Here is a 27,782-nt window from a genome sequence, read left to right on the forward strand (position 1 = left end):
ATTTATGTTGTTATTGAAGATCAGCCTTAGTCCATGGTGATCTGATAGGATGCATGGGACAATTTCAATATTTTTGTATCTGTTGAGGCCTGACTCTTCATATCTCTAAATTGATTCATCAGGCAGCTAAGTATACATTCTGATTGGTATGCTTTATCTCTGCCTTTATGTCTATCTGTATGTACTCAGTGTTCAATTTGTCATATGCTGAGTCACATTGCCTTTGGGTCAGATGTTTATATTCTGCCCTCTTTACTAGATTTGGTTTATAGAAGTACAGTGAAAGGTTAATATGTACCATTAATATGTACTATTTTTATTTTTTTATGTATCAGTTATAAAAAGTCTGTCATATAAAATACAGGTATAGGTAAGTTAACCCATCACCTTAATAAAATAAGTAAATTCATACCTTTGATTTGTTTATTCAAATAAATTATGAAATATTGAAGTTAGATGGGGTATTTTTCAGGGAGTATATGGCTTAGAAGATGCTGTTATGGAAATAAAGAATTGTAAAGCCCAGATTAAAATAAGAGATGGAGAGATGGAAGTGTTGACCAAGGAAATCAATAAGCTTGAGATGAAGATCAATGACATCCTAGATGAAAACGAAGCCCTTAGAGAGCGGGCTGGTAAGCTGTTTTCTGAGATATTGCTTTGTCCTCAGTCTGATTTTCAAGTCCTCTTCGTTTTCTTTAGGTTGGTTTTACTTTTGTAGGGGAAGTGGTCCTATTCCTCAAGCAAAGCGCACATATTCTGCTGACATGTTCTCCTTCCTGCCCTCTACTTCCCCTTTAGCTCTTACCTTACATTTGTTTATTTCTTTCTAGCCGTTGGTGGTATTTTGTCCAAATTTTTGTTTGCTGTAGAAGCACTTATACAAAAGTGGAGGTACTCTGACAGAAGTGGGTTTGGGGCCTGATGGTTGATAAAGAACATGGCTTTCATCGACCCAGTGTGCCTTCAGTAATAATCGAATGGTTAAAGTGCATTGCATTACGCTGAATATAAGAGGATAGCTGGTTCTCTGCAATAAGAAACAACTGTACAGCCAGGCAGTGGTGTAGCACGCCTTTAATGCCAGCATTTGGGAGACAGAGGCAGGTGGATTTCTGATTTCGAGGCCAGCCTGGTCTACAGAGTGAGTTCCAGGACAGCCGGTGCTATACAGAGCAGAGAAACCCTGTCTTGAAAAAACCAAAACAAAAAAAAAAAATTAAAAAAAAAAGAAAGAAAGAAACAACTGTATGAATTGTTAGTTTACAAAATGATTTTTTGAGGCCATTTAAAAGTCCTTTGTAAACCTTTTAGGGATATATAAACACATTATAAACTGCTTATGTTTTCTTGCGTATTTTAGGAGTTCCATTTAGTCTAAGATGTAATTTCCAAATATAACATGGGGATTTATGTACTTTTAAAATTAGGGGTGAAATATTTAGTACTACTACTTTACCTTGGGTAAGTTATAACTAAAGTGTCCAATCTAAACTGCTTCTTTAAAATGACTGATTCATATAGTGATTCATTGTACTCACTGGCTATCAATTAGTCCTTCCTAGAGTTAAACTAACAATCGAGGAAATCTTTGTGTAGAAGAAAAATAAATACTTTTTATTGATTATTTCTGAAATAATTTAACTAGAACTTATACTGGATGGTTAAGCTAGATTTCTGATTGACGTGAGTAGTCTAGTCCCAGCCAGGAATGTAGAAGTATGTGTGGATAACTTCTGACCTATCTAGACTAGACCGCTGGCACAAACACCATGTTTCTTTCTTGTCTGTAATGGGTTTAGCTTTTAATATATAAAGTCTGATGTACAACTATTTAGACTGTCTTGGTACTTGATTTCACCGCCTAGTTATTTATGAATCAGGAACTATAATGGAGGCATATAATGGAGGAGTTAGGTTAGCTGAGAGGATTAAATCAATAACAACATGATTAGTAATAAAGATTGCTATTTGACAAGTATTACTTTAAGCATTTGATTTAGTCTAATCATATTATTAAATGTCATCTCTATATTGTTTCAAGTGAGCACTGAGTCGTTTACATAATGACAGACTTTCTTAGTTAATGAATTGTAGTACCTTTGCAGCATGTTAGGACTTTTATAATTAGCTAACATTTAGCTTTCTTATAGTATAACTGTCTGGACATCTTGTATAAGAAGTCTCTATGATTCAAATGATAATGAATACTACTTATTTCGTGTTCTGTGAAGATTTTGTCATTCATTTGCAAGTTTTTAAGTTTGTAATTATTTGCTTTCTATTTCAGGCCTTGAACCCAAGACAATGATTGATTTGACTGAATTTAGAAACAGCAAACGCTTAAAGCAGCAACAGTACAGAGCTGAGAACCAGGTTCTTTTGAAAGAGGCAAGTGATGGTCGCTCAGTTGACAAGTTTCTTATCTGAACTAAGGAGAAGTACTAATAACTCGTGCTTTGCAGATCGAAAGTCTAGAGGAGGAGCGTCTTGACTTGAAAAGAAAAATTCGTCAAATGGCTCAAGAAAGAGGCAAAAGGAACGCAGCCTCAGGTATTCTCAGTTACCCCTCACTTGGAAAGAGTCACGCGGAAAGCAGGCGTCTGCAGACGGGGCGGACTCTGTGTTGAGGGTGCTTGTGCTCTGTTGCTGTGCATGTGCTCTCACAAAGAGATAGCTGGGTATAATTGAGTGTGACCCTGAATCTGAAACAGTTAAGAATTTAGATTGGAATTATGGACTTTTGAAAAATTCGGTGTACACTCTGTTCCCTACCATGTTATGATGAATATCTTAAAACAGTAATTTTTATATTGCTGTATTTCATCCTTAGAATGCTTCTTTGTTTTCAGTGCTGTACATTGGGAGTGCTTAAATTAAATTTTATTACAATTTACTGGAATTTTTCATTAATCTTATATTAACATTCATTTGTTCACCTTCCTTTTAAAAGGACAGTGTGATCTTTATAACAGCCATTGCAGTTCACTTTTTGAGGATCATATATAGAAGCTTTCTTCATATATATATATTATTTATTTCCATATATATGTTTGCCTGCTCTATGTATGCCAGTGCCTGTGGAAGCCAGAAAAGAGCACTGGATTCCCTGGAGCCGGAGTTCCGTGCAATTGTGAGCTGCGTGGTGTGGGTGCTGGGAACTAAACTTGGGTCCTCGGAAAGAGCATTACACACATTTAAAAATTAAAATATAGAGAGATTATTTTCTCACCCTCCTTCACCTCCCATTTCTCATTCCACCCCCATCCCGTGTGTGTGTGTGTGTGTGTGTGTGTGTGTGTGTGTGTATAAATAAAACTACTGAATCCATTAGTGTTAGGCTTATTTGCTTGTTGTTAGGGCTGACACTTGGCGTTGTTATACTGGGTAGAGGACTTATCTAAGGGGAAGACAAGTTCTCCTTCTCTCAGCATTTTTCAGTTTCTTAGAACTTTTCATCTAGTGTCGAGGCCCCATGTGATTTTCCCTGTCCATGTTAGAATATTAACAGGCATATTCATTGTTCAGGTCTTGTTTAAACTTCTGTGCTATTGCAGTTTCATGGGTGTAACTTCTATGTCGCATACAAAAGACTCAATCTTTGCACAGATGTCCTGGTCCTCTGGCTCTTAATATATTTCTGCCCCCTTTTCTGACATGTTATGCAAACCTCCGTGAAACCCTAGTATAGGGACACTTGTCTAGCATGTATAGAACCTGCACAAAGTCACTTGCCAGCAGCACAAAAATAAAGTAAGATGTAAATATATACAATAAAAATTTATGGCTTTTAATTTATTTCTTTACATTTTTAAAATGTCTTACTACTTATCAATGGGTACTTTAAAATTAATACAGAATAAAATGATTAAGATGATATAATTCAAATTATTCCCTTATTGATATAGCTTATTAAAAATAAGCTAGATCAAGGTTATATTGGCTGCATATTGGTGAAGGATTTTAAAAATATTAAACCATTTTTTGCATTACAACTTTATTCTTGTATTAGAATAAAGGAGAGTTATTATTTTTGTTGTTGCTGCTTCTTATTTGTTATTTCTTTCGTCTTGTAGGATTAACCATTGACGACTTGAACTTATCTGAAACCTTTTCTTATGAAAATAAAATAGGAGGAAGAAAACTAAATTTTATGAGCCTCAATAATATGAATGAAACACAATCAAAGGTAAATACAACAGTAGTGCTCTGACTTAAGAAGAAGGAAAAATGCTAGCAGTTGGGTATTTTCTGCACTTAATCTCATTTAGCACCTCTGCCCCCTTAGGCCATTAAATAATAATTTTTGCTTGCTTAAATAGCGTGGTGGTCAGAAGATTGATTAATGAGACATTATTTACTTTGCATACAGATTAAGAGTTCAGCTAAAACAGAGCTGCTGCATAGGAGACCATCATTCAGTGTTCTACAGTCAGATCAAAGTGAGGCAGAGGAGAACATGGCCACACGATCCTTATCGAGAATGCTGTCTGGAATCCATCAGAGTGTAGGCAGTGCAGGGGACCCTGTTGTCTCTTTAACCAGATGCTCCTCATTTATGCAACTGAAAGACAGCAGTGCAACTCCAGAAGCTATAACAATAAGGGAGATTTTTAAAGCACCATGTCTACGATCTTTGAGAAACCTAGAATCGTTAGTCAGTACCTTCAGTAAGGACAGCAGTGAAGAACTAAGTGAATACTTATGCTCTCTCTCTGATGACCATATGAAGAAAGGGTCAGGAAACCATCGAGGTCTAGAGAAAACCAGGTTCCTACAGAAGAGCAGTTCATCTCTTCAAGCATCACCAGCAGCTGCAGAATTAATGCAGAGATTATCACATAGGCAGAGCTCCTCAATATTTCCTCAACAGTCGTATGACCATGATGTGGATAAAGTAACATCAGAAGATAACCAGCTCTATTCTCAAATAAAGCATGCCGATCTCAGTTTGAAAGATGATAAAGGACAAAGTGAATCACCCTCACAAACTGAGATGTTGAGCAGTAAGATCCAAGTTAATCTTTCAGATCTTGTGCCCATTACTGCACAATCCAAACCATCTCTGATACACCCCCTTGAAAATTTTACAGGTCAGCTACAGCACAAGCTAGTATTCCTTAGATCTCAGGTGAGCTTCCTTTCCAAATAAATTCATGCAATTCCTGTGTTATTATTATTATTGTTATTATTAATTATTAATTATTATTAACTGGAGTTCTCTAAAAAATTCTGGAAAGATTTCTGTTTACTTACACATTAACACTCATGTATAACAAATCTATACTTTTAAAAAATCTAAAATTGCAGTATATTAGCATTAAATTTGTTGATTCCCCTAATTAATATATTAAATGTTTCTTTAGAATGAAACCATAGTTCAGGATTTACTGATCCAAGAAGAGCAGAGTAGAAATGCAGAATTAGAACTTGACCATCAGAGAAGCCAGGCAGAACAGGTAGTGTAAAGATCGACCATGAAGACAACAATACAGTTGACACTAATGGCAGAAACCCCTGTACATCTCTGTGCCCTGCCATGGGGAATGTGGGTGAAAGAGGTGGTAGAGACTGGCCATCTCTGTTTTGCCCTCTGGACTTTATAGCTGCTATGCTGCTCTAGCTTGTTTTCTGGTGGGCCAAACATGAATCAGTAAAGCATTGTTTTAACTTGAAACCTGCTTATTACTGAGATATAATACATTTTTACTCTCTTTGTTCAGAATGAGTTTCTTTCAAGAGAATTGGTTGAGAAGGAAAAAGATCTAGAAAGAAGTAAGGCAGTAATTGCTAAATTCCAGGATAAACGTAAGTCACTCTTATGTCTTTCTTATCTGCTCCTATTTTTTAAGTCTTTAATTGCCTTTATAATATATAGCTCAGTCTATGTTACTTAGCTTTGTAGTTTATATTGCTGTGTTTATTGTTATGGAATATTTCCAGTTTTTATGAAAATTTGTGTCACATATTTTATGCTCAAGTGAAGGTAAACTTAAAAACATTAAAGATTTTTAATGGACAGAGCTATACCATATATATCTGCATTTATATATATTAATTTTCATTTACATATTTGCATATTTATATTACTAAAACAGATGTGGTGTTTAATTCAGCATTTATGTTGAAATTATAGTTGAATTTTTTATTTCCATGTTTGTTTTTCAAATTTTTTTCCATTTGAAATCTGTCATGAACATGAAATAATACTTTGTAGAAAAGACCTATTCATTCAATGTGAAAAAATTATAATTACAGTAAAAGAATTAGTTGAAGAAAATAAGCAACTTGAAGAAGGTATGAAAGAAATTTTGCAAGCTATTAAGGACATGCCCAAGGATTCAGATGTGAAAGGAGGTGAAACATCTTTAATCATCCCGAGTCTTGAAAGACTGGTTAACGTAAGTTATGTTTTCATGTTAATGTCTTCCTTCAGCCAACCCCTCTCCTATATTGGTTTCATTTTGATGCTGTGATAAAATACTCAGTTAAAAAGCAACAGAAGAAAAAGAACAAATTATACATTCCAGGTATAGCCTGTTATGGCAGGCAAATGTAGCTGGTGCCCACTATGGCTGCTCATCACTGCGTCCACAGGCTGGCCGACTGATGCTTCTGCTTGATAGATGAGTGAGGATGTGGATATGGAAGGAGTCAAAGTTATTTGCTCAGCTAATAAGCTGGCTCATGTGTGCTGATCATTTTCTAATCTATAAATATTTACTAAAGGCTATTTATTTTAATGAAGTAATCACTGTGTAATAAATATGCTAAACTTTTATAAATATTACTTCATAAGAAATGTAATGAGCATTTTATTGGACATTGCAGTGAGCATGGAAAGATGATTAGTCATTTAAAGGCATATTTTTCTTGACTATGATTTTATTGTTTTTCATTGCATTTATAATACATAATATAAATATACAAGGCTATGGAATCAAAGAATGCAGAAGGAATCTTCGATGCCAGCTTGCATCTAAAAGCCCAAGTTGACCAACTTACAGGAAGGAATGAAGAATTAAGACAAGAACTCAGGGAATCTCGGAAAGAGGCTGTAAATTATTCACAGCAGTTAGTAAAAGCAAACTTAAAGGTAAAAATTTTATTAAATATAAGAAAATATTAAACCTATGATTATTTTTAATAGGAAACTTCCTAACAACACTGCTTTATGAGGGGAAGATGTCCTTTGAGTTCTTTCAACCCTAAGACCACATGTTTTTAAAGGAGATTTTGAAAAATGTTTCTAGTCTTTGATAATTTCATATGGTATATTTTGATCATATACTGCCCTTCTCAGATCCTTCTTAAGTTCATATTTGTGTTCCGTCTTAAACATGGACAAACCATGGAATCTGATTTGGGATGGCCGACTAGCTACTGAACATGGTGCTTGCCCTGGGGTGTGCTTCATCACCCAGGGTTTCTCTACTAAAGAAAACAGATTTTTTTTCTCTCTCTCCTGGAAGCTACCAACTAGAAAGCTTTTTCACTAGGGCTGGAACTTTGTGACTTGATCCTTTCCTCTGTGCTGGGGTTTTGTCAGGCTGCTCTTGTGCAGATACAGAGTGTGGTGTCACAACCGTCTCAATGAGTTCTTATGTGCATATGCCCTGCTGAGTCTGAAAACGCTGTGTTCTTGGAGCCATCCACAACCACAGGTCCTTATGACCTTTCTGCCCACACACTCTTCCACGTAGATCCTTGAGTCCTGGCTCCACTGAACATCTCAGCATCTCTCACCCTCTGCACATTGTTTTTTTAAGAAATGATGTGGAAAAATAAGTTCTTTGTACTATAAAAGAGAATGGGATAGCTCTAAATCTAATTTTAGGCATTCCTAAGACAAATTAAGACTTAATTTAGTTGATTCATGTCAGTATAACTTGCTGCATTGTATTTTTCCTAAATGCAATAATCATTCCTGGATTGTTTCCAGATTGATCACCTTGAAAAAGAAACTGACCTTTTACGTCAATCTGCAAGCTCCAATGTAGTTTACAAAGGCATAGACTTACCCGATGGGATAGCACCATCCAGTGCCTATATCATCAATTCTCAGAATGAATATTTAATACATCTTTTGCAGGTACTGAAATTTTTTGTCTTAATGACAGTTTTGATAGTATGTTTCTGAATTTAGTCTATGAATTTTTTTTTAATTCTTAGAATAAACAAATAGATTGTTAGTAGATAGTCAGCTGGACTAATATAAATAGTTTATTCCATTTACCTACATATAAAATATGTTCATGATTTTCATTCACTTATGTGTTATTCATTTGAAATATAGAAGGACATGAAGAATTATAAACAGTAATATGAAGTAGCTGAGTATTTGTGTTTATTGCTGCTTAGAAAAGTGAGAGAGTGAAATGGTAAGGTTTGGTGCTGTTCAGAGGGTGCTGTTATTAGAATTGTCTCTTTCTGTGTTCATCACCAGAAAAGCTTCCCTTTCCTGTGTAAACTGTTAGCTGGTAGGGTACTCACTCTATTATATCACGTGCCCTGTACTTGCTTTACTGTTTGCTATCTGTATAATGGGATTAAAAGGAGCTGATGAGGTGTTTTCAAATTTTCATTTACACTTTAATGTCTACAACATCACTAAACCTATTATTGTACTTAGAAAAATCTACTCAAAACCACCAAAATACACTTAAACAAATGATTACTGTAAAAACCACAGTTTTACCATATCTAAAGAGAAATAGGCTAATTTTAGTGGTGGCACAGTATTATATGTTGGTAAAGAATATGTGACTAAGTAATAGAAGTTGAGTATTTAACTTGTCAGTCTGATAAACAGTTGTGCTTAACATGAATTGTGGATCTGATAGTTTGTGGGCTTACTGCAGCTACCATATTTAAAAGAATAATTTGCTTGTCTTATAGACCTTTTTATGTGTATTGCCTCATTCTTTTTACCTTATAAAATGTTGAAAATACAGAGTTTGAATAATCATTTTGGAATGTGAGTGTGCAGTTTCCGAATTCAAAATATAGTCTAATGCTATTTATATTCTTATTTATAAACCAAATTTTAGGAACTAGACAATAAAGAAAAGAAATTAAAACATTTAGAAGATTCTCTTGAAGATTATAACAGAAAATTTGCAGTGATTCGTCATCAACAAAGTTTATTATATAAAGAATATCTAAGGTATTTATATTTTGAAAACTTTATAAGTATAGTTTACTATTATACTGACAGTCACAAAATAAAGTATTGATCCTTCTCCATTTAATCACTGCTGAGAACATGTTTCAACACGTTTCTAAACTAGCTTAGTGATCTTAACTCTCTTTATCTGGGACTGATAGAGTTTAGTCAGATTCCAACATTTGGTAGGTGTGAGGCACTGAGCAAGTTGCTCTGACTTTACCGTCTGTGTCTTTCATTCTGAGAAACTTTAAAGCTCTCATAACCTAAATGTATCCCTCTTGTGGTTAAGCACTGTATTCGGTTTACTTTATTCTCTTTTTCATCATTATTGTATTTGTTACAGTGAAAAGGATATTTGGAAAACAGACTCTGAGATGATAAGAGAGGAGAAGAGAAAACTGGAAGATCAAGCTGAGCAGGATGCTGTGAAAGTAAAAGAGTATAATGTAAGTGCAGCTCTGAGCACCGTTTTGGCCGCAGGTACAGATGAGGACAGCTCCGTTCACTCAGTAATGTCGCTGTGGTTTTCTCCAGAATTTGCTCAGTGCTCTTCAGATGGATTCGAACGAAATGAAGAAAATGCTCTCAGAAAACAGTAGGAAAATCACCGTTCTGCAAGTGAACGAGAAGTCCCTCATCCGGCAGTATACCACCTTAGTGGAGATGGAGCGGCATCTGAGAAAGGAAAACGGGAAACACAAGAATGACGTCATAGCCATGGAAGCCGAAGTTACTGAAAAACTTGGAAGTTTGCAAAGATTCAAGGTATTTCTGACTTATTTCTTTGCTCAGGAACTTTTTGGGTCTGATGATAGTGAGGATCATGTGCATACATCACCAGGGCTAACGGTTAATGTCTATTGACATTTGGTGTAATTACTTCATCCAGTTTTTTTGTAGGAACATTTAAATTGTTGACATTTCTCTCCTAAATATTTATAGTGTGCATCTCTACAATGGAAAGCTTTTGTTTACACAACTGTAATAATGATATTCTACTGAGAACACTGACAGTTTTCCCTTTTTCCTAATGTGTAGGCTGTATTCAGTTTTCTTTGGTTTTCTAGGATTTGATGATGAATAATGCATTTATTGAATTTGATGGTTACATGTCCTAAATCCCAAATACAGCAACCTATTTTGCTTTGTTATACTTTTCTCTCTGAAGAATATTTAATTGATTTATTTTATTTTGATTGTATCAAGTTTTGCTCTGAGGCCTGGGTTTGATTCAATTTAAATAGCGTTAGCAAGAATATATCTTAAACAATAATCATTAGTTCAAAGGGTATCATGGTTTGGATGGTGTTTTGTGGGGAATTACATAGTTTTTTGATGTATACCTTCATTTTTAAGTGTTAAGATTTTCACATGATTTAAAGAAAGGCTCCTTTTCTATTTTTTTAAATAATTTTAGCATTCATGATTAGTGCCTGTTATAGGTGTTCACGATTTTCCCATTACGTAAGTGTTTTTACATTCTTTAGGAAGTGAAAAACTTCTTGTCATTACCCAGGGCATCTCGTACTCTGGAAGTGTATCCCCCACTGTAAAGCAGGACGAGTGCTTTGATCTCTCCTTACCACCAGCTATAGAATGCAGGTGTGTGCACGTGTGTACAGGTGTAGGCAGGTGTGTGTACATGTGTACAGATGTAGGCAGGTGTGTGTAGAAATGTACTCAGGTATGTGCACATGGGTACAGGTGTAGGCAGGGCGGGTGTACAGGTGTAGTCAGGTGTGTTCACATGTGCACATGTGTGTGCTCTGATTCTGGGGTAATTTCTTTGTTTCCTCATGAAGTTCTTCTGTGCCTATCATGAGAGTTTTACAGACTTTTAAACAGTAGGCACATCCTACTCAATTGTTAATTCTCATCAGAGGCTTTTCATGATGTATGTTAGTTATTTTAGCGAGGACCCATTGTTTTTTAAAACGTTGCTTGATGTGTTTTCTGGCATAATAATGTTTTCTAGACCTAACGTAGATACTACTTCTGCTCGATTATAAAGTAATCTAATTCCTTAAAGAGCCCTGTTTCGTTGTAGAGATGAAAATGTTTCCACACCCAGAACTTATTACACCATGTCTATCATTGCTGCTTCTCTCTTTCCTTGGACAACATGAAGTGTACATTTTTAGAATGTGAATTCATATTTAACTTTGTAGCTTTATGTTCTTCACTATTTTACATACAGCTGAGAGATTAAAGTAATTATTTATATATATATCATATATTAATTAAAAATAATAACAGCTGTAATACTTCTTAATATATCATAAAACTGCTTTAAAGTTCTTATGTTCCTTGGAATCTATCTCACTGAACATACATTGGCAAAAATAACATATTCTAGTAACTTGAAATGATACTTTTTACTTTCAATATTAGGATTTTTGAGTTGAAATGGAATATATAAAACATTTGTGTAGCTGCTGCCCCTGCCCTGCTACCCCGCTAACAGAATATCCTCCAGGGAGCCCTTCTGCAACAGAAACAGCCACATGCACCTGGACTGGCACGTGAGAGCTGGCTCTCTCAGATGAGGAAGTTTGAGACTTACAAATGCTCTTGTTTTTATTATTGTGGCTTTTAAAACAGATTGGACCCTTCTGAAGTTTTACCAGTACAGAGTGTGAAAAAATATGAGCTGGAGGTTTCTGCCATCCTCCTTTCTTCTTTCTTCAACCACAGTTTTTAGGGTTCATGATTTTTTTTTATAGAAAATAAGAAAAGAGGATATTTTAACGGAAACAAGACATAATTCATGTCTTTTAACCAACCTTCATTGCAAACTGAAACCAGATCCCTCTAAGGTAGAAGAGTATATACTCATTTACATGAGGAGAAGCTGTTTCAATTAGATAGAAAGTTTGCTACACTCAGGACTTCTAAGTCTGGAACTATGAGTGCCTCGTCTCCCCTTCAGCGGGCGGTTCGGTTCTTTGTTGCTCCCATGATATCACTGTACTTCCTTGTCATGGGCATCTCACTGGGAAGAACTGGAAAGAGTCCCGGCACCTTTTTGGTGTTCATCAAACCACCTCACGCCATTCATTAATGACTTTTCAGAGCTATCGGAGAATATTGTGTTACCCTCTTCCCGGGACTCTACCGAATACCTCAGATTATTAAACTGAGAAACAGAAGAAGGTTGTTTTGGTTCAGCTACTTGAAGGTTTGGGAGCATGGCCTCATTACCTTTGGACTGTGGTAACGCGCGCGTATACATCATAGTAAGAGGGCAGGTAATAGGGACCTTCTCACTTCATAGCCAATTATAACGAAAAGAAAAAGAGGGCACAAAGACAAAGGTCCCATAATCCTCTTTGAAAGCACAACCCAAGTGATGTTACATTTTACACCAGACCCCACGTCTTAGTTGGTGCAACTTCCTGATAGCACCGTGCTGGAGAATCAGATTGTAACATGTGTCTTGGGGGAATATCCTATATTAAACTATAGCAAACATGAAATAAGTAAACTAAATCCTTATTGTTACTAGTTAGATATTTTAATCAGTCAATAACAAGAACCAAAGGTTGCGTTTGTGTCACTTGAAGAAAGCAGACATAGACAGCATTCATTAATTCTGTCACTTAAACTGCCAGATGCTTAGTGGATTTTAATCCTCTATGACTTAGAAAAGGTATCCAAGGATGCCTTCTGTTCATTATACTTTCTCAAATTAATTGTACTTCCTTTTTCTGTCATAACTTATAAAAGGACTCACTTAAATCCTTAATTAAAACTTTCCAAATATTGTTTCCTATTTGAAAGAATAGCATAGGAAATATTACACATTTTTCAAATGGCTTTCAACTATTTTGCTTTCAGCTGAATTTTCTTTTTAAAAAGTGACTGAGGCTTTGCCAGAAAAAATATGCAAAGTTAACTTGGTGTATCCTTTTTTTTTTTTTTCTCTTTCAGGAAATGGCCACCTTCAAGATTGCAGCTCTTCAGAAAGTTATAGATAATAGTGTTTCTTTGTCTGAATTAGAACTAGCCAATAAGCAGTACAATGAGCTGACTACTAAGTACAGGGACATCTTGCAGAAAGATAATATGCTTGTTCAAAGAACAAGTAACTTAGAACACCTGGAGGTGAGTGTCTATGACCTTAAACCTTGTTATTCCCGTCATTTACTTCAGGGCATCCTGGGGTCTGTAGGAATTCTGCTGATTTCAAATGATTAAAATTGGTTCTTATTTATCAAATAATGTTGGAGGTATGATAATAGTTATAATCTAATTGTGGTTTATCCTGGGTATCAATGCATATACCAACATGTGACATGCTATGTACTTATAATTGCAAATGACTTGATGCTGACTTTATCTAGGTCATCCTCTTATGGCTCTTGTATGATTTAGCTAAGCCAAACTTCTTTCAAAGCACAGCTAGGATATAGTAATTAAAGAGGGAAATGCTATTCTGTATCCATTTCTTTCTTTTCTGATCCTCAGAATCCCTAGATTCTATTTCTTTTTTCTTTTTTAAGATTTATTTATTTATTTTATGTAGCTGTCTTCAGACACACCAGAAGAGGGCATCAGATCCTATTGCAGATGGTTGTGAGCCACCATGTGGGTGCTGGGAATTGAACTCAGGACCTTTGGAAGAACAGTCAGTGCTCTTAACCACTGAGCCATCTCTCCAGCCCCTAGATTCTATTTCTTATGATGGATCTATTTGACTGTGGGTGAATTATTAGTGGCATTGCCTAGATATTGGATGAGCTTTCCAGTTCTCCATCCTTTCATGTTATGGAAATACTAAAAATCAGGGCGGGGATGAAGGAGATGGCTCAGTATATAAAAACATTTACCTGGCAAGTCATTTGGATCTTGGAATACATATGTCTTTGTTTCTTTTTTGTTTCCATACTAAATCACTTCAATCAAAACAACTTAAAAAAGGAAGGGTTTGTTCTGACTCATAGATCATGATAGTGTCTATCATGGTAGAATTCAACATAGCAGGATCTCAATGTGCTGGTCATGTTGTATGTACAATCAAGACGCAGACCAATTAATATTTTCTATTGCTCAACTTGCTTTCTCCATTTTATATAGTCATTTCCACTAATAAGGATGTGAATCCTGTCCCCACAGTCAAGATGGGTTTTCCTATATTAATTAATGGAGCCAATTATTATGGACCCGTAATACCGTTGTTCCTATAGCAAGAAGGAAGTTAGTGAAAGGAAAACTGCCTTGCCTAGAAGCCTGTGGCCAGCTAGTCTGCAATATGTAGCAGAGGCAGAAATGATAAAAATACACTGCTTATTTCAAAGTGAATACAAAGAACAGACTTCCAAAAGTTGTCCTTAGACCTCTGCACATCTGTTAAGTCACATGTGTGCCTGCCCTCATACACGTGGCTCACGCAGACTAGACATTCTGTCTTGACTCTTAACCTTCTTTGTATCCTTGGTGTTCCGTGTGGATGTGGATGTGTGTTTGTATGCGTGTGGCACATTGCCTTGTGCAGAAGAATATGCACGTATGTGCATGTGAAGACCTGCAGTTGGTGTTGGATAGCTTCCTCTATTGTTCCTCACTTTTTTTTGTTTGTTTGTTTGTTTTTTTGAGACAGGATTTCTCTGTGTAGCCCTGGCTGTCTTGGAACTCACTCTGTAAACCTGTAGACCAGGCTGGCCTCGAACTCAGAATTTCACCTGCCTCTGCCTCCCAAGTGCTGGCTTCCTCACTTTTTATTTAGTGAAATGAACCTGGATTTTTGCCAGTTCTGGGTAGTCTACCTAGCTAGTGTGCCCTGAAGGTCCGGTCTCTGCCTCCTGGATACTGAGACTAGAAGGTGCAAATCCATCTACAGAAATGTTTCCCTGCCTCAAAAAAAAAAAAAAAAAGATTTATTTTTCTTTTATGTTTTTTTTTTTTTTAATCTCTGTATGTGTACCACATGGTTATTGGAGCCTCTGGAACTGTAGTTACTGATAATAACAGTCAGTGCTCTTTCCATTCCAACTCTCTACATTGTTTTATATAAGCAAGCAAGGGTTTTTGGTTGGTTGGTTTTTGTTGTTGTTGCTGTTTTTGTTTTTTGTTTTGTTATTCCTCTCTGTAGAAATAGAGGCATGTGCTATAGGCTTCTCTGTAGAAATAGAGGTATGTGCTACAGGCCTCTCTGTAGAAATAGAAGTATGTGCTACAGGCCACTCTGTAGAAATAGAGGTATGTGCCTTTAGGCTTTGTCTCCTTTAAGATCCACAAGCATTGAATAGAAAACAATTCAGTTAGCTCACAAGCTCTTACTCGCTTAGGGAAACACACAAAATAAATCAAACATTGTGTTTCTGATGACTTCCACAAAATAGCTTGTGTCATTATGTATTAGTACTATCTTGAAATAATATTTTCTGTTTATCTAATGCTAAAAATGAGACTCTGAGCTTCATCTCTAGGCTTCAGTTAATAATTCTTTAAATTTTATTCACTATCATTATTGTGTGTGCCTCCTCCTCTCTCCCTCTCTCTCTCCCTCTCTCTCTCTCTCTCTCGTGTGTGTGTGTGTGTGTGTGTGTGTGTGTGTGTGTGTGCGCGTTTAGGTCAAATCATTTTCAGGAGTCAGTTCATGGTAGGGTCTGGGAGGCTTGCTTCTACTTGCTGAGGCATATTGTTTGCCTTCAGTGAATTATTTTTTTAATTTAGTTTTTCTGTTTTCTCAAAGAAATTTATTTTAAATTACTCCTTAACGTTAATATATATAAATAAAACAACCTGCTTATACTAAAGCTGTAGGGAAAGCATGGTAGTTAAGAGTGCTTGCCGCCCTTGTTGAGGGCCTGAGTTCAGATTCCAGCATTCAATTCATGGTCAGGTACATGCCTGTAACTCAAGCTCCAGGAGCGTCGCACCTGCACTCACATGTACATGCTACATACACATACACACACATGCATAATTAAAGTAAAAGCTTTTTGGAAAGTTCATATACCTTGTGATTTAATAACTATCTTTTAACTTATATGGTATTAATCATTAATTCATCTCATGCTTGATAAATACCTGTGTCCTCCAGTTGCGATGTGACAAAACTGCATGCAAAATTTAGGGAATAAAATACCTAGTTTATTCTTGCTGTGGCTTCTGGATATCAGAACTCGGTCAGCATGCTACAGATAGCTTATCTTTGTTCTGCAGTGTCTGTTATCTAGGCTAGGAAGAATCGAGGGACTCAGAATGACAGTTAGGTCAGTGGAAAAACTGATCAGAATGTATTGGATGAAAAATAATTCTCAGTAAAATATTCCATTGGAAAATGACAATGGGAGTGGCAGGGGTACTGGGGTCAGTGTGAAAACGCTCACTCACATATATGGCCCCCAGCCAGGGCTCAGAGAAGGGTTCATTTTCAGGTGGGCTTGTCTCCTAGAGTGTGTGCCTGTGAGTGGAGCTCACAGCCTGGTACTCTTAGTGTATAGTTCAATGTCTCAAGCTATTGTCTAAATAGGAAGATAGAAATTCTGTTGCTTTCTATAACTTTGGAAGAGGGACATGTCATTCTTCACTATTGTCTGTTGCTCAACAAGGCTTCCAAAATTTACTTAAAGACAACATAGTCCAGTGCCCATCCCTCAGTATTAGAGATTTTAAGAGATTTGTGACCCCTTTAGGATTATAAGATTTTTTTAAATAGTCAATTTATTTCTGGCCTGCTTGACAGCTACTTCAAAGCTCAGTATTTCAAGGCTAGCCTTTCTACTACAGAAGCCCATCATCCAGTTACAGCAACTGTTAGAGACTGGTGTGGATACATACACCTTTAATCTCATCATCTGAGAGTTAGGAACAATTAGATCATGAGTCCATTGCCAGCCTAGACGGTATACGAATGAGGCCACTGTCAGTTTGACTGTCTCAAGCAAGCAAACAAAAGTAAGAGAAGTGGGAATCTGTTAGTATTTTCTTTGTCTTCGATACTTTCTTCAATTAATTTATAATTTTAACATGATAATCACATCTTTTATAGCCTATCTTTAATGGTATTGTCTATACCTTGTTCATTGCAGCAGTTTCTCATACTGCTATCTCCAGACTTAAACCTCCTTTAATTCACTGCCACTAAATGATTGTCATAAACACTATCATCATGTCACTCTCTCCATATTTAGGCTTCAACTGAATGGCAAAAGGTAGCATTATTTCTCTATTTACCTTAGGTTATTTCTTGCTCTTAGAAATTTCACAAATTGTCTTAGACGTTGAGCTCCTATTGCCTGCATCGTGGTTCTTTTTTCTTATATGCATTTTGTACATCTGTTTTGTAACCATGTTTTCTCTCTTTTCATTATCTTAGTAATTTTTATTTGTATTTCAAAGCTGTTTTACTGCTGTTTCCCCCTCCCGCCATGCCTCCCCCTCCCCCTCCCCCCGTACAGAAAGCAATTTTGTTTTCTTCTTTATGGTTGCTACCTATAGCAATACAAAATTCTACTATTTATGTTACATCATGACTATGTATTTACATGTCTGCCTCCTTTAGTGAAATGTAAACTTCTTAAGAGGAAATGTTTAAGGCATTTCCGTGTGATCTTAAAATCATAGAATTATTGCTAATTTATTCTGGAAGGAGTTTGAGGGATAGAATTGAGAGAGAATATGAATATAGGGCCATGGTTATAGTGATCAGGAAAATGTTGATACCTTTTAAGAGTAAAGTGTCATGAGAATGTAGACTATAAAAATCAGATTTCAAAATATAAAGAAATAGTAGAAGAAAAAAAAAAGAAACACTGGACAGATAATATGGAAGGCAGGAGGGAAACTGGAAAATTTGATAGGTGAGGAGAAACAGATATAAATTGTGATAGAATGAACAAAAGGATTTGTTTTTATCTTTTTATTCTTTAAGCACTAAGATACTATTGAAATTGGGGAAAATTAGACGGTAGTAAAGAAAGACAGAAAAGAAAATGGCTCTGACATCTGGCATATGGACTAAAGACCTAGGGTACAGGGAGGATAGGATATGAGCAATGCCATGTGAGGTGAAGGTAAAAAGGGAAATTGAGTAGTATGGTATTTATTTTTATTAAAAAAAAAATCACAATGTCTTTTCATCATAGTTTTGCTTCCCAGCTCCAATCACGTCTTACTCACTTTTCTCCCCACTCAACTTTGTGTTCTTTTGCTTTCTTTAAAAATACAAAACCAAAACAAACAAACAAAACAGGAAAAATAACAACAGCCTTCCACCCAAAAGGAAGAAGAAAATCAATAGTCAAGCAAAACAGCAAAGGAGTGAAAATTAGTGAGACAAAAAGCACACACACACACACACACACCCCAAAATGAAAAAAAAAAAAAAAACCCTCAATATATTTAAAAGACCCTCAGGCCTCTGTTTTTATTTTATATTCATTGTATATAAAACTTGGTATACTTTTATTCCTTAACAAAACAATCATATTTTATTCATTTTCATCTTGTATAATTAATTATAACATCCCCTTTTGTTTCTCCAGCCCCTAATTTTATTAATTTTTTAACACTTTGTAACTGTAGAGTATTGTTGATTAGCTTATTTTCAAGTTACTGTGCTAAAGTGCAAGTTTTGCCGATTGCCACTGAAATGATTTCAGACTGGGTCGCATTTGCATCTCAGACGTTCAGATTAGGGATGTGCAAATGGTAAGTCCAGATGAATATTGCAGATGCTCCTGTCCTAGGTTCTTCTTTGTTGCTGTGATAAAATCCCCTGTCCAAAAGCATCTTATCAGAGAGCTTATTTAAGGGACATAGTGAAGGTAACCACTTATGATTAAGGGGATTCAAGGCAGCAACTTGAAATAACTAGTCACATCAGATGCACAGTCAAGAACACAGACAGGTGAATACACTCTAGCTGGCTTGTTTTCAGCTTGATTTCTGCAAATTGCCTCCTAGGTAGTGGTTGAACCCACAATGGATGGTGTAATCCCTATTAATAAAGTTAGTTAAAACAATCCCCCATACAGGTGCCCATAGGCCAACCTACTATTGATAATATTTCATTGAAACTCACATTCTCTAAATTCCAAAATCTGAAGTCCTAGGTTCTTAATTTTGCTTGTTGTTGCAGAGGTCTTCTAATATTTAGTCTTTTCCTAATTGAATCTCGTTTTCCTTATCTGCTCTTTCCAGCTCTTGTCTTGCTTTAGAGCAGTGGTTCTCAACCTTCTCTGTGGTGATCCCCAACCATAAAATTATTTCCATTGCTACTTCATAACTGGAATATTGCTACTGTTATGAAGTATTATGTAAATATCTGTTTTCTGGTGGTTGTTATGTGACCCCTGTGAAAGATTCCTTCAATTGCCATAGGAACCGCAACCCACAGGCTGAGAAACACTGCTTTAGAGCAGTTGAGTTTGCTGAACATTGTCTCTTTTCATGGCCCATTGGTTGGCAAGACAGGCTTCTTCTCATACTTATGGTGTTAGTATAAATTCTGCTCTTACATAGATATGCCTGCTTCCTCCCCTCTTGTTCTGAACCATGTATATTTGCTTCCTAGGTCTAGAAGTTTTTGATGCAGTTTTTAATTTACCTTCTTATTGTCCATCATTTGTTTACCTTCCCCGAACTCCTATCACACACACACACACACACACACACACACACCACAAATGGAGAAGCCTGTGAACTATGGGGTTTTGGCTTATTTCTTTTTATTGTTAACATCTAGCACCTGCCTCAGATGATGTGCTAGGGATGTGCACTGTGCACGTAAGTGCTTGTGAATGAGGCATGGAGGCTCTAGTTTACGAAAGTTGGGAAAACCCTCGCTCGTCCTTATTAGTTAAGATGGGTAGGAACGTTCAGTGGTAAAAATGAATGCTTGGCGATCTACAGTCAGGTGTATTATACACAAGAGTTTAACTATTCTCTCTCTCTCTCTCTCTCTCTCTCATGTTTGTATGATGTGTGAGAAACTAATTTGTAAAAATTTCTAGATCTAGCTAATTTCACTTTGTGATTTTTTTATTCTCATCTTTTTATAATGAGGCTTATTTAGAGTAAAATGTAGATTGTGAGTTTTAAGGCTACTGAATACAGTCAAGGCAAAGCACGGTCGCTTCTGTGGCTCTCATCCTTATTTCATCGAAGCTCATCTGTGATGTCTGTCCTCTATGCAGTGTGAAAATGCATCGCTAAAAGAACAGATGGAGGCTATCAGTAAAGAGCTGGAGATTACAAAGGAAAAACTCCATACCATTGAACAGGCCTGGGAACAAGAAATGAAGTTAGGTGAGTCTTATTACCCTGGGAATACTAAGTGATAAATATCTTACAGTGCTTTTTTTTGTTTGTTTGTTTTGTTTTGTTTTGTTTTTCTTTATTTACTGAAAAATTCTTTTTTGTAGCAGAATACATAGATGTAGTGTTACAAATTTATGATTCAACATTAGCTGTTTCTATTTTTATTTTTCATTAATTTATTTATTCACTTTCTATCCTGATTACAGCAACCCTCCCTACACTTCTTCCAGTCCTACCCTCACAAATCCCTCCCCCATTACCTCCTCCCCTTCCCCTCAGAGAGGTGAAGCCCCACTTGGGTACCACTCTGCACAGCAGGACTAAGAGCATCCTCTCCCCATGAGGCCAGACCAGGCAGTCCACCTCGGGAAGGGGCTCCAATGACAGGCAACTGAGTCAGAGAAAGACCCCAGTTCCAATTGTTACAGGACCCACATGAAGACCTGTTTTAATTGTCATTACAGTAAAAACTAATGATAATTTTGAAATACATGTTTTTCTCAGTACAAAGTTTATGTGTTGTATACTGTCTGATAACTTTTACCTTGAAATATCAAAGAAAATTTGAGGATTTATATTGCAGCAGTATATCATCATAATTCTCTTATGTATGTTTTTATTTTTATGTATTTTAAATAGTAAACATTACTTGTTATATTTACACCAATTTATTAGAAATTCCAAATATTTCCATATTTTAATCATTTTTCTTATATAAATTTATGCAGTATCATATTGTTTGAGTGATTATGATTAAAGTATTAATATTTTTTACTTTTGCCATTATTTATAATGCTACAAAGATCTTCATCCATACATGACTTGCCATATTATTGAATATAAAATTGTGATATGATATTATTTGATATTGCATGCTTATAATACCCAAAATAATGCTCATGATTTGAGATTGTCTTGTAGATTTTCTTAATCATATCACTTAAGATTTTACTGTTGACTTTGGTGTTTGGCAACTTTAAAACTGTTGCACCTATATGTCTAAAGACACACTGATGTCCAGTATTGTCCCAGTGCAATTAATTTCACTTCCAGAACAAGTGTTTATTTACTGCTTGTTAAAATCCTCTAACCTCTGACAGCTCTACATTGACCGTCACATGATTATTTCAGTAACATTACAGTTTTTATTGTCATTTGATAAATGGAGATGTTTATTCTAGAAAGAATACACAGATAAGCATCATAGAGGTAGGGATAAATAAATAAAATACAGTTATGTCTTAATTCAGAAAGTCATAGAACTGTGCTATTTTTTTACACCTCTCCTGAATTATCTTTTGCGTGTTGTATTGTTGCACATAGGAAATGACTCAAACATGGATAAGGCAAAGAAATCAATGACAAATAGTGACATTGTTTCTATTTCAAAGAAAATCACTGTGTTGGAGATGAAGGAATTAAATGAAAGGCAGAGGGCTGAACACTGTCAGAAAATGTATGAGCACTTAAGGACTTCATTAAAGCAAATGGAAGAACGTAATTTTGAATTGGAAACCAAGTTCACTGAGGTTTGATACAATTTTTATCCTGTAAATATACATTCGACAGTAGACACTGGATTATTTCTATAAACGCTGTGTCTCTAAGCTAGTGTATGCATACAGCATTTACATTTTATGTAATGGAGTTACACTCTAAGCTAGTATATGCATACAGCATTTACATTTTATATATGGATTTATAGACCTTTCTTCTAAAATCTCAATTGCTTTACATCAAAGCACTTGTTTCCGTAAACAAATTCTTTCTTGCTAATGGTATGGTATTGTTTTTAGTGAGAAGAAGGAAGTTGTTTCTTTAAAAAGCAAGTTGTCTTCCAACCTCATCTCTTTGTTTAAAAAATATTCATTCTCTTTTTGTACACCAGAACCAATTTGGGAGCTGAGACTATATAAGAGTCAAACTATTTAAAAAATTTCTGTTTTCAAAGTCTTTAGTATCAGGTAATTAAAGATACTTATGTGGTCTGAATTAAGCGGTCTGCAGATACTCAACAACCTATGATTAACACTTTGCAGACACTAAGGTTGAGATAGATTTCAAAACCTAAGTATCATTTTTTTTTTCTTTTAAGACATTTAATGTTAATAAAAACTTAATAAATAATTTCATTAAACTTATAAAATTTTGTTAAGTCACTTGGATTTATTTGTAAGTACTTTGCTTATATTCAAAAATTCTTAAGGAGTGATTGCCTGACATAAATAATTTATGATGGAATTAGACTATTACTACATCTTTTTTATAGTTTGTTCTTATTGGTTCTTACTACTTTATACCTGTTTCTGGAGTAAGAGAAAGTAAAGAAGCCTTTAGTACTCAAGAGACCAGAAGTTATGTGTCCAGACTGGAGCTGGAGTTCATTGACTTTAGTTGTCGAAGCTCCTAGCTGTTCTCAGCATTAGGTAAAATAGAGTAAATAAAAGAACACTCCTGGGGAATATTTTGTTGTTGTTGCTTTTCCCATAGCTTACCAAAATCAACCTGGATGCACAAAAGGTGGAGCAGATGTTGAGAGACGAGTTAGCTGATAGTGTGAACAAGGCAGTAAGTGATGCTGACCGACAGCGGATTCTAGAACTAGAGAAGAGTGAAGTGGAGCTCAAAGTTGAAGTGTCCAAGTAAGTGCTTGAAAACAATTTCATCATTTGATGGGTCTATTTGATTTGTCTTTAAGTTCAGTTACAAATATACGGAGCAGTAGCTATACTCATTTTTTTTAAAGATGAGGATTAATATTCTGGTTGTTTTTTAACTAGATGACATAACATTGAGGAGGAAATAACATCACACAGTTTGCTTTTGTTTTCCCTGAGTGTAGGGCTGTGACTGTAGAAGGCACTAAAACTGAGACAGAAACTGTGTAGAGTCCGTGTCTTACTCCTAGTGCCTGTTTTGGGGGAAGGAGAGATAGAAGAGTCAGTTAGTATTTAGTTTATTCACTTTAAAAAGAAAGGAATTTTACCTTTTTATAAGGTTGATGTATATATGTAATTCATATATAGATTTAATTTAATTTCCTTAGGAGCTAGCTATGTGATAGGCATCACATAGCTAGCTATGTGATAGCTATGTGTAAGACATCAGACATATTAATTCATGAACTCTTGCTTAGGTAAATTGTTTTTCATTTGGCAGTGGAAAATACTCCTAGTTACTTTAGAACACTAAATATATGTGCCAGGTAGATATTCTCCACTCACTTTTCTGGTCAGGTGCTGCTTTAGTGGGTGATCATAAGGAGCTTTGAGTTAATGTGTCAAGCACAAATAACTAGTGTATTTGTGTGTGTGTATGTGTGTATGTATGTATGCATGTGTATGTGTGTGTATGTGTGTGTGTGTATGCGTGTGTGTGTGCATGTGTATGTGTGTGTGTGCGTGTGTGTGTGTATGTGTGTATGTATGTGTACGTATGTGCGTATGTGTGTGTGTATATATGTGTACGCGTGTGTGTGTGTGTGTGTGTGTGTATGTGTGTGTGTGTTCATAAATGACAGCCACCCCTTTACAGCCTTGAGAAATCAGTTGTTTTTCATCTTCACACTATGATTGACTTGTTTCTTTCTTCACATAAACCTTACCTTATAAGAAGACTAATTTATAATTATTCATTTTATTATATTTTTTATTAACCACTAAACTATAGAGGCCTTCTGATCAATATGAGGAAACCTGATGAATATGTCCCACTTAGCTCAAATTGTTCTGCTTCAAACAAAGGACTTTTTTATTGAGCTTTGTAATCACAGAAATCATAAGAAAAATTTGTGCAAATGCCCAATTTGTGTGTGTGTGTGTGTGTGCATGTGTGTGTGTTTCAGCTAATGAATAAGTTTTAGTAAATGAATCATATTTTCTATATGTAACATGACATTCAAATATAATATAAAGTTCTGTGTATGAAGCACTTAACTTCCATACTGAAAAAGTTAAAATGGGAATTTTACATCGACTCCTAAGTGCAATGGCAATGGTTAACTTATTTCTGTTATCCTGCCATTTCCTTGTTTTTAAATTAAATTTATTTATTTTTCCCTTTACAATTCAATATCAGCCCTTCTTCTCCTCCCAGTATGCCCTCACAAAAGTCCTTCTCCCAAGCTCCCTTACTCTTTTCTTTTGAGGAGTGGAACCCCCACCCCCCGCCACCTTGGGGTACCAATCCCCCACCCCCTTAACCTCTGATCCCACACATCAGGTAGCTGTGAGACTATGCACTTCCTTCCTACTGAGGTCTGACAAGGCTATCCACTTAGGGACGCAAGATCCAAAGACAGGCAGGCAGGCAGGCAGGCAGGCAGGCAGGCAACAGGCTCAGAGACAACCCTGTTCCAGTTGTTTGGGAAACCCAATTGGAGACCAAGCTGCTGGTCTGCTACATATGTGCAGGGGGATTAGGTTCATCCCCTGCTCACTCTTTGGTTGGTGATTCAATCCCTGGGAGCCCCCAAAGGTCCAGGTTAGTTGACTCTGTTGGTCTTCCTGCGGAGTTCCTGTCCTCTTTGGATCTCTCAATCTTTTTTTCAACTCTTCCATGAGATTCATTAAGCTCCATCTAATGTTTGGGTGTGAGTCTCTTTCATTGACTGTTGGGTGGAGCCTCTCAGAGGACTGTTATGCTAGGTTACTGTCTTCAAGCATAAGAGAGTATCATTACTACTGTCAGGGATTAGTTCTTGCTCATGGGATGGGTCTCAAGTTGGGTCAGACATTGGTTGAACATTCCCTCAGTCTCCTCCATCTTTGCCCCTGCACATCTTGTAGGTAGGACACATTTTCAGTCTACAGCTTTATGGATGGGTTGGTGTTCTTATCCTTACAGGAGTTCTGCCTGGCTACAGGAAGTGGCCACTTCAGGACTCATATATGCCATTGCTAGGAATCTCATAGAGTGACCCTCTTAGACCCTCTCCTTGTCCCAGGTCTTTGGCACCTCCTAGAGATTCACCCCCCCCAACCCCCAGATGATCTCTCTTTTATCTCCACTGCTCTTCTACCTATGTGATCTACCCCACCACTCCCCTACCATCCCCTCTTCCACCCAGATTCCTCCTTCCATTCATCTCTGATATCTATTTTGTTTTCCTTTCTGAGAAAGATTCAAACATCTTCACTTGTGTTCTACTTGTTATTAGACTTGTTTGGGTCTGTTGATTCTAGCATGATTATCTTGTACTTCATGGCTGGTATCTACTTATAAATGAGTACATTCCATCCATGTCCTTTTGGCTCTGAGTTACCTCACTCAGGATATTTTCTAGTTCCATCCATTTGCCTGTGAAATTCATGGTGTCTTTATTTTTAATGGCTGAGTAGTATTCCTTGTGTAGATATACCACATTTTCTGAATCCATTCCATTGATAGACATCTAGGTTCTTTCCAGTTTCTGGCTATTATGAATAAAGCTGTTATGAGCATTGATGAGCAAGTGTCCCTGTGGTATAGTAGAGCATCTTTTGGGTATATGCCCAGCTATCCCAAGCTACGGTTCTCGCCGGCAAGAACACACTTGGGACAACCGGAATCCTCTGCAGCAAAAAGCTTTATTGCTTCTTCAAGAGGGAAGACCCAGACCCAGGAAAATGGGGTCGCTTATATAGCCCTCAGCCATGGTGTTTCAGCACCTGATGTGGCGTGTGCACCTGATTCGTTGCTCGCCCATCACCCCACTACTACGTCCTGAGATGGGCAGTGACTAAGCGTGAGTTCACTCTCGCACCTGCGTACAAGGCTTGTTTACTAGTTAGGCACAGCGGAGGCCTGCGCCATCTTATAATGGCGATTGCTCGCGGCATGGCTCTCCACACCCAGCAGTAGTATATCTAGGTTTTGAGCTAGAAGTATTCAGTCTTCTGAGAAACCACCAAATTGATTTCCAGACTAGTTGTTCAAGTTTGCATTCTCACCAGTAATGGAGGAGTGTTTCCTTGCTCCACATCCTCTCCAGAATGTGCTGTCCTTTGAATTTTTGTTCTTAGCCATTCTGATTGGTGTAAGGTGGAATTTGAGCGGTCATTTTGACTTGCATTTCTCTGATGACTAAGGACTTTATATGCTTTCAGCTATTCGAGATTCCTCTGTTGAGAATTCTGTTCCTTGTACACACTTTTTAATGGGTTATTTGGGTTGTTGGAGTCTAACTTCTTGAGTTCTTTATATATTTTGGTTATTAGCCCTCTCTTGGAATTAGGGTTAGTGAAGAACTTTTCCCAGTTTGCAGGCTGCCCTTTTGTCCTGATGATGGTGTCCTTTGATTTACATAAGCTTTATACTTTTATGTGGTTCTGTTTATTAATTCTTGACCTTAGTGCCTGAGACATTGGTGTTCTGTTCAAGAAGTTATCTCCTGTACTGGTTAAATGTATCTGATTTTATGTTGAGGTCTTTGATCCATTTGGACTTGAGTTTTGTGCAGGGTTATAAATATGGATCTATTTTCATTCTATCATATGCAAATATCCAGTTACATTTGTTAAAGATGCTCTCCCTTTTCCATTGAATGGTTTTGGCTTCTTTGTCTATAGGTATATAGGTTTATATCTGGGTCTTCCATTTGATTCCATTAGTACACTTGTCTGTCTCTATAACAATATCATGCAGTTTTTATCACTATTGCTCGGTAGTACAACTTTAGACAGTGATGGTGATACCACCAGAAGTTCTTTTACTGTTCAGGATTGTTTGGCTGTTGTGAGTTTTTTGTTTTTCCATATGAAGCTGAGAATTGCTCTTTCCATGTCTGTGAAGAATTTTGTGTTGGAATTTTGATGGGCATTGCATTGAATCTGTAGATTGCTTTTGGAAGGATGGCCATTTTCACTATGATTATTCTAATGACTCATGACCAAGGAAAATCATTCCATCTTCTGATATCTTCTTCAACTTCTTTTTTCAGGGACTTGAAATTCTTGTCATACAGGTCTTTCACTTGCTTGGTTAGGTTTTTTTAAATGTTATCTGTGACTATTCTAAAGAGTGTTGTTTCCCCAACTTTTTTCTCAGTCTGTTTATCACTTGTGTAAAAGATGGCTACTGATTTCTTTGAGGTGATTTTGTATCTAGCAACTTTGCTTAAAGTTTTTATCAGCTGTAGGAATTCTCTAGTAGATTTATAGTGTCACTTACATATACTATCATACCATCTGCAAATAGCAATTCTTTGACTTCATCCATTTCAGTTTGTATTCAGTTGATTCCTTTAGTTGTCTTATTGCTCTAGACAGGGCTTCAAGTACTATATTGAAGAGATCTGAGGAGAGAGTGGACAACCTTGCCTTGTCCCTGATTTTAGTGGAAATGCTTTAGTTTCTCTCCATTTAAT

The 27,782-nt window shown here is 36.4% G+C and overlaps 1 protein-coding gene across 1 annotated transcript in view; it reads left to right on the plus strand.

Annotated features, from left to right (window-relative positions):
* Positions 1-27,782, plus strand: part of Cep290 (centrosomal protein 290) — an 82,740-nt gene that overhangs the window by 17,166 nt on the left and 37,792 nt on the right. The window contains exons 14-30 of the mRNA XM_021173991.2: positions 473-635; positions 2,291-2,391; positions 2,466-2,553; positions 4,077-4,189; positions 4,373-5,131; positions 5,367-5,459; positions 5,724-5,808; positions 6,259-6,401; positions 6,932-7,096; positions 7,943-8,092; positions 9,051-9,166; positions 9,513-9,615; positions 9,704-9,934; positions 13,100-13,273; positions 20,314-20,425; positions 21,761-21,966; positions 22,928-23,079. Coding sequence (XP_021029650.1) covers positions 473-635; positions 2,291-2,391; positions 2,466-2,553; positions 4,077-4,189; positions 4,373-5,131; positions 5,367-5,459; positions 5,724-5,808; positions 6,259-6,401; positions 6,932-7,096; positions 7,943-8,092; positions 9,051-9,166; positions 9,513-9,615; positions 9,704-9,934; positions 13,100-13,273; positions 20,314-20,425; positions 21,761-21,966; positions 22,928-23,079 — 2,954 coding nt within the window. The remainder of the gene's footprint in view (positions 1-472; positions 636-2,290; positions 2,392-2,465; positions 2,554-4,076; positions 4,190-4,372; positions 5,132-5,366; positions 5,460-5,723; positions 5,809-6,258; positions 6,402-6,931; positions 7,097-7,942; positions 8,093-9,050; positions 9,167-9,512; positions 9,616-9,703; positions 9,935-13,099; positions 13,274-20,313; positions 20,426-21,760; positions 21,967-22,927; positions 23,080-27,782) is intronic.

The sequence above is a fragment of the Mus caroli genome, chromosome 10, assembly GCF_900094665.2.
Source record: "Mus caroli chromosome 10, CAROLI_EIJ_v1.1, whole genome shotgun sequence".
Lineage (NCBI taxonomy): Eukaryota > Metazoa > Chordata > Mammalia > Rodentia > Muridae > Mus > Mus caroli.